The following is a 10,130-nucleotide window of genomic DNA, read 5'->3' as shown; positions in this document are numbered from 1 at the left end:
CTCCTCCGGAAAAAAGGGTATTTACAAAACAGAATACTCTTGGGAGAACCAACAAAAGAGCAGTTGTGCCCAAATCAGTGCCAGGCAGAGCCAAATGCCTCTTTGAAGGAGGTGAAGTGCAGCCTTTCAGATGCTAAGTAGTTATTTGGGATTTCAGTCATTCCCTCTGTGGAGGAATTGATGCACCATTGGCTCCAGGAGGATTAATGTGCTGGCTTTCCTTCTTGCCTTCTGTAAGGGCAGGAAGGGCTGTGGGACTGTCTCAAGCCCACGCCTGCAGGGACAGATAGAAAATTGAATAGGAGACAGATGGAATGGACATTTTGGAGATCTCCAAGGTGGGGAGAAGTCGCTGCTCAGGTTCTCGGTGACTCACAGCTCTCCGGTTAAACAGGGCTTCCAAATTAGCATCTCCACCGAGAAGCTTTTCCTGAGGCACACCTGATGTTCCCAGGTAGAGCAATTCCTGCTGCTTAATGGAACGGGAAGAGCACTTTACGCTTGGACACAATGCTTTTCCAGCAATAACTTCTTGTAAGAAATTCTGATGTCATTTCTTTGGTCTGCTTCGTGGATTGGCTTAATGGGCAGGGACCCACCCCCCCGGGTGCCCGAGTTGGCTTGCTTTCCTTAATTTGCACTCAAGTCTTTGCCGAACAAAGACGGATTTGTTGAACAAAGCGGGGTCAGTGCTGGGATGAGGAGCCTTGTGCCTCCAGCCTGCTAGTTTGAATTAGGACTGAGCTGTAGCTGTTAAGTCCTGCATCTGTGGCCTGGATTGGTGCAAACCTCCTGGCCTCAAGCCTTGCTGCTGCAGAGCCTGTGACCTCAAGAGCCACGTGGGGATGGTGCCTCCAGAGCAGTGAACAGCCTCCCAACGCTCCCTCAGTGACACAGGCAGCAAAATAGGGGAAGTTTGAGCAGCTGCTGCTGTAGACAAAAAGAGTTTAGGCACAGTCTTTAGTGGGAAAAATAACGTAAAGAACGCTTTCATTTAAAGGCAAAACCAATCTGTGAGTAGTTTTTGACAGGGTCAGCTCCTGTGAGAGAGGGAGCCGTGGGCCAGCTGCAGGCTCCATTTCTCTGGTGCCCTTCAAGTGGTTTTCTTTATTCTTCCTTTCAGCTCTTCGAGAACTTCTACTTCGGGGAGGTGCAGCTGGACTCTGTGCGTCTCTCCCAGAGGTTCTCCTCGGATGCCTCTGGCTACTACGCCACATCTGGGCAGCTGTGCTTCTCTTGAGGCGGCCACAGCAGGTCTGCTGTGTGCCTGATCCCTCTGTGAAAGGTTTTAGAAGAGATGAATCTTCAATGGGAACCTGGGAACTCCAAGTTGGGATGCCTCGTGACTCCTCTGAAGCATGGGACTATGGCATTTCCCTGCAGCTTTTCCCACTGCCCTCTCCTGAGGGATTGCCAAGGTCCTTCCTCCTCCTTTCCCCAAAATGTCACAAAGTTGCTCTTTGATGTCTGTGGATTGCTGGTTTTCCAAGAAAACAACTAGAACTAGGGCTTTTGGGGCATTGCCAATGTTTAAACGTGGCTTTTTTTCAGAAGAAGGAAGTTTGTTCTTAAAATAAGTATTTAAAATCCAAGAGAGCTTCCCCGGAGCACGATTTAACGATATTGAGGTCAGGCATTGCTTGGATCTCCAGCAGCGTGCCTGTGTGATGTAGATCTCCAAATAAATTAATTCCCTTCAAAAGCAAAAGTGTTTATCTCCTGTTGCATTGATAGTTTCTGTAATTAAACTTCCAGCACAGCACATAACTATGATAATAAGAAAGCATTGATAGTTAGAGCTCTTTCCAGTGACCGTTTCGGAGCGTGTCAAAAAACATATGCCTTGTAGGTGGTTTCTCCATTAAAAACAGCACCAAGTTCTTTGATTCCATTGTGAATCCTTCAGTGATCTCAAGACAACGTTGTTTTTTTTCTGTAAATCTCCACATTTGATAAAAATAGCGACACAAGATTTCAACTTGCCCTAGGGTGAACGCTTTGAAAAATGGAAGGTGCTGGTGTTTGGGTGTTTTGTAACAAAACAGGTGCTGCTGCCCATTCCTAGTTGCTCCATGGATATGGGATCTTGCTGTGGTAGAGGTGGGGAGTGTCTCAGCCAGGGATAGGGGTGCTCCAGCAGAACCCACATGTCCTAAGTGAGCTGGCTGTTTGGCCACACACAAACAGCAGTGGGAGTAATTCAGGAATCGGGATTGCTTTTCTTTTTCCCCCCTAAACGTGTTGCTGTTTACATTTCCCAGACCAAATTGTCTGTCTGCTTTCAAGCCTGCCTGTCAGGCAATCCAATCATCTGTGCTTTTGCTGGGTGCCCTTGCTTGTACCCAGCTCCAGCCGTTGGGCTGTTTGTGTCCCTCTCCTTGGCGTCAGAAAGCCTTTGTGCTCTCTGAAAGCCGCCTTCCAAACGGTTCCCTCGGGGAGCAGAGCACCAGCACACACTCTCAGGGAGGTGCTGAGAGCACTTAACACCAGTTGCTGTCATCTTTCCGCCAGCCTGAAGAGGTACTTGGCAAATCTCTTCGGAACAGACCCAGGAGCTGCTCACAGCCACTAGGAAAGGGGAGATGCACCTTGGGAAGCTTCTGCCTGATGAGTTTTAAAGACTCTCACCAAGAAGTTGAGGCAAACACGGGGTTTTGACAACTGGAACACACTCCTCCTCTTCCCACTTGTGTAAACATGTTTTTGTGACAATTCTTTTGGAAGTTGGTTGAATTTTGCTGGTAAGCAGATTATCCTGCTGCTCTAGACTGGCACAGCACAATTCATTTCACACCTCCTTCCCCAGGCAAAATTAAGGATTCTGATCTTTTCCCTGTCATCAGTGGGGTTTGCTGGCAGTTACCCTTCCCATCCTGAGCATCCTGGCAGGGAGAAGAGAAGCTGGATGCGTGGTGTGGCATCCCTGGCTGAAGCTGTGAAGGAGCTGCAGCTGGGGTGAGTTGTCACTTGTTGCCTATCCTGATTTCCCTCCGCTGAAAAGGGAGGAAAATCCAAAAGCAAAACCTTGGCATAGGAGTGGGAGTCTTCCCTGGAGCCCTAAAATGCTGTCCTGGGATGGCTGAGGAATGGGGATCTCACTGTGAGCATCACAGGGAGAGGGGTTGGAGGATGGGAGATGCAGGGTGGGGATAGGGATGAGGGGCTGTGGGATTGGGATGCAGTGGGAATGGGAATGCAGGATGGGGTACACAGGTTGGAGATGTGGAAAGAATGGGAGATGCACAATGGATAGGTGGTAAGAATGAGGGATGTGGGATGGCTGGTGCTGGATGAGGATGTGGCAGGGGATGCAGGCTGGGGGATGTGAGATGGGGACCTAGCAGGGACCAGGAATGCTGGATGAAGGATGTAGGATGGGGGATGCAGGACAGATGTGGCAGGGATGCAGGGTGAGAACATGGCAGGGACCAAGGGATGCAGGACATTGGATGTGGGGTGGAGACTGGGTAGGGACCAAGGATGCAGGATGGGGAATGTAGAATGGAGACGTGATGGGGGATGCAGGATGGGGACACGGTGTGAACCAGGGATGAGAGGTGAAGGATAGGGGTGTGGCAGGGGATACAGGATGGAGGATGTGGAATGGAGATCGGATAGGGACCAGGAATGCAGGATAGAGGATGCGGGAAGGGGGTGTGTCAGGGGATGCAGAATGGGGAATGCAGGATGGTGACTCGGTAGGGACCTGTAGTGGAGGACGAGGACTTCAGGATGGGAGTGTGGCAGGAGATGCGGGATGCAGGATGAGGGACGCGGGACGGGGACAAGTCAGGGACGGGGGACAGGATGGGGACAGAAGGGGGACTTCGCTGCGGCCGTGCCGTGCCGGCGGCTCCCCCGCCCCGGTGCCGGCGCGCAGGTGCGGCGGGCGCGGCGGAGGCCCCGCCCCGGCCCTCCCGCCGGTGCCGCCCGGTGCCGCCCCGCGGCCGCACTCGCCGGCGGCGCCTCCCTGTGCGCACCGCACCGCTCCGCACCGCGCCCGCTTCCCCCGGCGCTGCGGCAGCATGCGGGGCTGCGGCGGGCGCCGCGCCCTGCTGGCCCTGCTGGCCCTGCTCCTGCCCGCCGCCGCCGCCGGCCCCGGGCCCGCCGCCGGCCCCGCCACCGGCCCCGGGCCCGCCGCGGCGGGGGAGAGCCCCGGCAATTTCATGGAGGACGAGCAATGGCTCTCGTCCATCTCCCAGTACGGCGGCAGGATCAAGCACTGGAACCGCTTCCGAGACGTGAGTCCGCGCCGGCAGCGGGGCGGGGGGGGACGGGACGCGCTGCCGGGCACCGGGAGCCCCCTCCCCGCACTCCCCGCCCCGCCGCTGCGGCTGCCGCAGCGCGACCCTCCCCGGCCCCATCGCGGGCGCCCGGGGATGCTCGGCGGTGCCCGCATCCCGCCGCGGCTGTGGGCGGCTGCCGGCCCCGGGACCCGGAGGATGCTTCGCGGCCCCGGTACCTGGGGGATGCTCACCGACTCCGGCAGCGCCGCCGCCTCCCTGCCTGTCGCCAAAGCTGCGTGGCTTATGCCAGTGCCTCCATGGGTAGGGCTTGATGCCAAGGCGAACCCTCTCCGGTGACCGGGGGTGCTCTCCCCGTGCCCCACATGGGGGTGCAGGCAGACCCCGCCCGCCCGTGGCGGGGGCTGCGCCGTGGCCTGAACCCCTCGGTGACAGCCCAGCCCACATCGGGGCACGAGCATCCCCCCGGCCTCCCGCTGCCCCGAGCCCCGCGGGGTGTCCTCGGAGCCCCGCGCGGTGCCGCAGCCTGGGCCGACGCTGCCTCCGCGGGGTGGTGACCCCTGGGGATGTGGGGGAAGCGAGGCAGGGAGGATGAGGATGCAGGCACTGCTGAGGAGCGCTGGCACACCTGGCACACCGAGCTCAGGATCCTGTCACCCCTCGCTGCTACGCAGCCCTTGCGAACAGCCTCGATGGCATTTAGCTCCAGCCCTTGATTTTATGGGGCCGTCGGGGTTTTTCCTTGGCTCGTTTTACACCTGCAGCTCGCGTCCTCCAGGGTGGGGGACATGGTGCTGCAGCCCCATCCTAGGGAGACTCAGGACACCTGCAGCCGCCGGGCAGGGAGGGGGCACACCCTGAGCGGCCCCCCCACCCCGAGCTAGTCCCTCTGGTCTTTGTTCAGATGCACGCTCAGGTTCACCTTGGCAGCGAGGAATGGATGGATGGATGGATGGATGGATGGATGGATGGATGGATGGATGGATGGCCGCAAGGGAGATGTGCCCACTGCAGGGCAGGGCGGGGGATACCACTCCCGAAATAAACCAGTTAGAGGAGCAGAGCATATGTGAGGATGCAAAGGTGTAAATTCCTCCCCTGAAGACCCCTCTCCGCAACACCCCTGCTGGCCAAGGCCAGCACTGGGCACCCGGGACCTCGGATGGCTGTGGCTGCTCGAGGGGAGCACTTGCAGACGTGCCCCCATGGCACTGAGCATCCCGGGGGTGCTCAGGGCCGAGGCATCCCCATCCCCGGGCGCTGGCAGCACACGTGGGGCCCACCCTGCTGTGGCACGGCTGGCACGCTGGGGGGGCTGCAGCTCTGCTGGCAGTTAGCCTGGATTAATAAACAAATCCATGGATTTGTGGGGTTTTCGACTGAGCAGCATCGGCGGGGGGATGCCCGGGGAGGAGGCCGGCGGCCGTGGCGAGACCCGCGCCGCAGGGAGCTGCCGGGCGCCGCAGTGTTACCAATCACGGCACGGGAACGCGGCTATCGATTGCGGTGCAAACACCGCCGTGCTGGAGCGAGGCATCCCCTCCAGAGCTGCCTCCCGTGCCGCCGCTTCCAGCTACCCTCCCAAACCCTGCCCACCCTCCCCGGGGCGGCGGGGATGCTCCTGCCTTATCGCAAAGCCCGGCCCAGAGCATCCCGTGGGGCAGCTGATGCTGCCTGCTGGGAGTGTTTGAGTCCCTGCTACACCCCCACACCGCCGGGATGCTTTCAGGGTCCTGTGGGAGCGGTTCTGCCTCCCCAGGCAGCGACATCCATCTTGGCCCACTCCTTCTGGGCTCACGATTGAAGAATCAGGGTGGCAGCACCATGGAGATCCCCTGAGGTCCTCGCTGGGCTCCCAAGGGCTTCCTCCGCCCAATGTCATTTCCATCCCTATTCCCTGGCTTTCCCAGATGGCTGATGGGGGAAGTCTTTATCCTGTGTAAAGGCTCTCCAGGATTACAGGTTTAGAGCCAGAGACGGGGGAGCATGTCGGTGGTCGGTGCCGGTGATATCCAGGGCTGGTGGCAAGAGCTTTGGGCACCGGAACGTCAGGGTGCCCCCCTGGCACAGGGTGCCTGTCACTGTGGGTTGGGGCCGGGAGCAGGGCTCTGGGCTGTCCCAGAGCTGACGGTGGGCACTCTGTTTCTCTTCTCGGTGCTGGCTGGGCCATCTCGCTGCCGTGCTGCCAGGAGGTGGAGGTGAGCCTCGAGGGGCTACTGAGGGCGTGACACCCCACTTGTGGGGGGAGGCTGCTCCCCGTCCCTGCTGCGTGCCCTCCCGCTGTGGGAGTGCCCAGGGACTGTGTGCACCGGGAGCCTCTCTGGGCCGGCGGCCCCGAGCCCGGTGATGGCATGCCTGGCCCGGTGTCACCTTTCCTGCCACCTGCACTCACGCAGGCTCTCCCCAATTCGCAGGATGACTACATCAAGAGCTGGGAGGACAACCAGCCCGGGGATGAAGGTACCGCTGAGATGGGTTTGGGATGGGGCACAGTGGGCTCGATGCCAGCCAGTAGAGGGGGAAGGGGTGCATCGCACTCTCTGCTTGCACCCCCCGGGCTTTTCCCTTCCGGCCGGGAGCAGCGGTGGGGTCGGGGCGAGCCGGGAAGCAGCAGCTCGTGCCGAGGCAGCTGCGCCCTGAGTGGCACTTTGTGCCGGGCCGGCTGGTGGCCAGCGCTGCCGGGGCTCCCCTGGGGGCGTCCCCGCCTGCCCCAGTCCCTCTCTGCCTCCCAGCCCTGGACACCACCAAGGACCCCTGCCAGAAGGTGAAGTGCAGCCGGCACAAGGTGTGCGTGGCGCAGGGCTACCAGCGCGCCATGTGCATCAGCCGCAAGAAGCTGGAGCACAGGTAGGAGCGCGGCGGCGGCGGGAGGAAGGGGAGGCCGAGGCAGGGGGCTCAGCACCCTCTCGCCCGTGCAGGATCAAGCCGCTGGGCCCCAAGGCGCACGGGGGCTGCAAGCCCTGCCACGCCGCCCCGGTGGCTGCCGTCTGCGGCTCCGACGGCCACACCTACAGCTCGGCGGTAAGGACAGCGGCACCCGCCGCGGGGACGGGGCCCTGTGGCTCGTGTCCCCCTGCCGACGTCCCGCTGCCGCCCCGCAGTGCAAGCTGGAGCAGCAGGCGTGCCTGGCCAGCAAGCAGCTGACGGTGCGGTGCGAGGGGCAGTGCCCCTGCCCGACCCCGCATAGCCCTGCTGGCGACAGCAAACAAGGTGAGCGGGGTGCAGGGCACCGGGGGACTGTCCCCGAGCTCTGCCCGGCCTGACACTGCCCCGCTGGACCTCCCAGAACTGTGCACCGGGCAGGATCTGGCCGACCTGGGTGACCGCCTGCGCGACTGGTTCCAGCTCCTGCGTGAGAATGCCAAGCAGAACGGCTCCGGGGGACTCCCCGCCAGCCCCACCACCGGTACCTGTCCCTGCCCCGCAGGGAGGGGATGTGGGGTGCTGCCCCTGGGGGGGCCGGGCAGCCACGGGCTTCTTCCTGCCCTGCAGCGCTGGAGAGGAGCGTGGCAGCCACCTGCAAGGAGGCGGTGGGGTGGATGTTTGCCCGGCTGGACACCAGCGGGGATCTCTTCCTGGAGGCGGCCGAGCTGGCTGCCATCAACCTGGACAAGTACGAGGTGTGCATCCGCGCCTTCTTCAACTCCTGCGACACCTCCAAGGACGGCCGAGTCTCCGCCCCCGAGTGGTGCTTCTGCTTCTGGAGGGAAAGTGCGTCAGGCCAGGGGGGAGATGGTGCTGTGGGGCCGGGGGCTGGACACGGTGGGGTCAGGAGGATGCACCCTGTGGGGATCCATGTCCTGAGGGATGCATGCCATGAGTTGGGGAATCCGTGCTGTGGGATTGGGGTTGTACATCATGGGGTTTGTGGGGGATCCGTGCTGTGGGACTGTGGGCTGGGGGATGTACGTCATGGGACTGGAGTTGGGAGTGGGGGATGCACATCATTGTGTCCCAAGGAACCCATGCTATGGGTTAGTGTGGGTGTGAAGTACATCATGGGGAGATTGTGTCATGGGGTAATGGGCAATCCTTGCTGTGGGGTTGGGGTGTCTGTGGGATGTTTGCCTTAGGGGGAGAGGTACACCACGGGGCTTGGGGGGGCTGGAAACCATGGTGGGGGTGTGTGCTGTGCGTCATGGGGAAGCACATCTTGGGTTAAGGGGGATGTGCATCAGTGGGGGTGCACAGCATGAGGCCAGGGGGAGATACACTCCATGGGCCAGGGGGGATGCACATCATGGGGAATGCAGTCTGTGGGGTCTGGGGGGGTTGTACTCTATTGTGTTGGGGGATTGCACTCCTTCAGCCAGGGGGATGCAGTCTGTGGAATTCCACGGGATGCACACCACGGGGATGAATGAATGCTGTGGGTTTGGGGTGCACACTGTGGGGGGTGAGGGGTTGCTGGCCATGGGGGGCTGCATGCCCACCCTAAGAGCAGCATGTGGCATTGCTGCAGAGCCGCCCTGTCTCAGGGAGCTGGAGAAGATCCAGATTCAAGAAGCAACCAAAAAACAGCTGGGTGAGTGGGTCATCCCAGGGCCCTTTCCCCCAGCAGTGCCCCGTGCAGCCGGGCCGGGATGAGGACAGGGAGGTCCCTGGGGGTCTCTGGCACTGCACGTGTTTGGGGGGGTGGGGGGCCATCGCTTCCTTGCAGGCACCTTCATTCCCAGCTGCGATGAGGACGGCTACTACCGGCGGGCACAGTGCGAGCCGGGCGGCGGCGAGTGCTGGTGCGTGGACCAGCACGGGGCCGAGCTGACGGGCACCCGCGGCCACGGCAGCCCCGACTGCGGTGAGAGCTGCGGGAAACGCCCGCCCGGGGGACGGGGCTGCAGCCCCGGGACCGCCCCCGAACCTCTGCCCCTCGCCCCCCGCAGATGAAGCGACGGGGTTTTCGGGCGACTTCGGGAGCAGCGTGGGCTGGGAGGACGAGGAGGAGAAGGAGCCGGAGGAGGCGGGCGAGGAAGGCGAGGAAGAGGAGGGCGAAGCGGGCGAGGGCGACGACGGCGGCTACATCTGGTAGAGGAGCAGGAGAGCCCGGTGGGCGGCACGGCCGGGAGGCAGCCCCCCAGCTGGGGGTCCCCGTGACCCCCCCGCTGTCGGTGTGGCATGGGGTGGGTGCTCCCCCCTCCGGTCCCGTGTGGGACGGGGCAACGGGGCGCTCCCCCGGGGAGGGGGCGAGCGGGGCGGGGGGGGGCCGCTCTTGTGCGAATTTGAGCTTTTTTTTTTTTTTTTTTGGGTAGAGCCTTGTAGGCCTAGTGTGCTGCTGCGTGGTCTTCAACCGGGCAAATGGCGCTAATAAAAGTGGGAAAAAAAAAGAAAAAAAAAAAAAAAAAAACCAAACCAAAAAAACAACAAACCCCCTTATAGATAAGCTGCCCCCACTTCCTCCCCGCATCTCCCCTCATGTTGTGCTTGTGTGGCTGCCCCGGCCCCCGGCGTTGTGTAGCGGCTGTGAAATAAATACCCCGTGCTGTGTTAAACACTCGCCCGCCCGTTCCTCCCCCTGGCTCCTCCCGTGCCCTCCCTGCACCCACCGGCCCTGCAGGGGTGTCCTGGGGAGGGGGGTGGTGGTGCTGTGCCTTTCAGTGAGCGGGCACTGCTGGGCTGGGGCATGGGTTGGGATAGGAGTGCCCCCCTGCCAGTGCCTGGCTTTGGTTCCTGCACTCTGCTGCCATGGAGCTGGAACTGGCCTCCCTCCCCCGGGATATCTCCCCTCCCCAGCTTCTGACCCTCTCCAGGACCCCAAACTAACCCCCTCTCCCCAGGGCCCAGAGCCGTAGAAGGACACAGAACTGCCCTCCCTCCCCATGCTTTACCCCAACCCCAAACAAGACCCTAACCCAATCCTATCCCTGACGCAGAATATCCCTTATAACC

At 61.2% G+C, this 10,130-nt stretch overlaps 2 protein-coding genes across 4 annotated transcripts in view; both read left to right on the top strand.

Moving 5' to 3' along the window:
- ASCC1 (activating signal cointegrator 1 complex subunit 1) overlaps positions 1-1,708 on the top strand; it is a 35,626-nt gene extending 33,918 nt beyond the window's left edge. For all 3 annotated transcript variants that reach the window (XM_083866358.1, XM_083866359.1, XM_083866360.1), the window contains exon 10: positions 1,124-1,708. In XM_083866358.1, the coding sequence (XP_083722484.1) occupies positions 1,124-1,240 (117 nt within the window). In that variant the 3' untranslated portion in view covers positions 1,241-1,708. The remainder of the gene's footprint in view (positions 1-1,123) is intronic.
- A 2,314-nt stretch (positions 1,709-4,022) lies between these two features.
- SPOCK2 (SPARC (osteonectin), cwcv and kazal like domains proteoglycan 2) lies at positions 4,023-9,733 on the top strand. Its single transcript, XM_083866105.1, has 10 exons — positions 4,023-4,241; positions 6,659-6,704; positions 6,977-7,091; positions 7,163-7,265; positions 7,346-7,454; positions 7,531-7,650; positions 7,737-7,955; positions 8,707-8,769; positions 8,905-9,042; positions 9,128-9,733. The coding sequence occupies exons 1-10, from the start codon at positions 4,026-4,028 to the stop codon at positions 9,271-9,273; spliced, it is 1,275 nt and encodes a 424-aa protein (XP_083722231.1). The 5' UTR covers positions 4,023-4,025; the 3' UTR covers positions 9,274-9,733.
- The last annotated feature ends 397 nt before the right edge of the window (positions 9,734-10,130 follow it).

Source organism: Zosterops lateralis (genome assembly GCF_965231275.1).
Source record: "Zosterops lateralis genome assembly, chromosome: 8".
Classification (NCBI taxonomy): domain Eukaryota; kingdom Metazoa; phylum Chordata; class Aves; order Passeriformes; family Zosteropidae; genus Zosterops; species Zosterops lateralis.
Note: the sequence above shows the minus strand (reverse complement) of the source record. Positions and strands in the feature narration are given on the sequence as shown.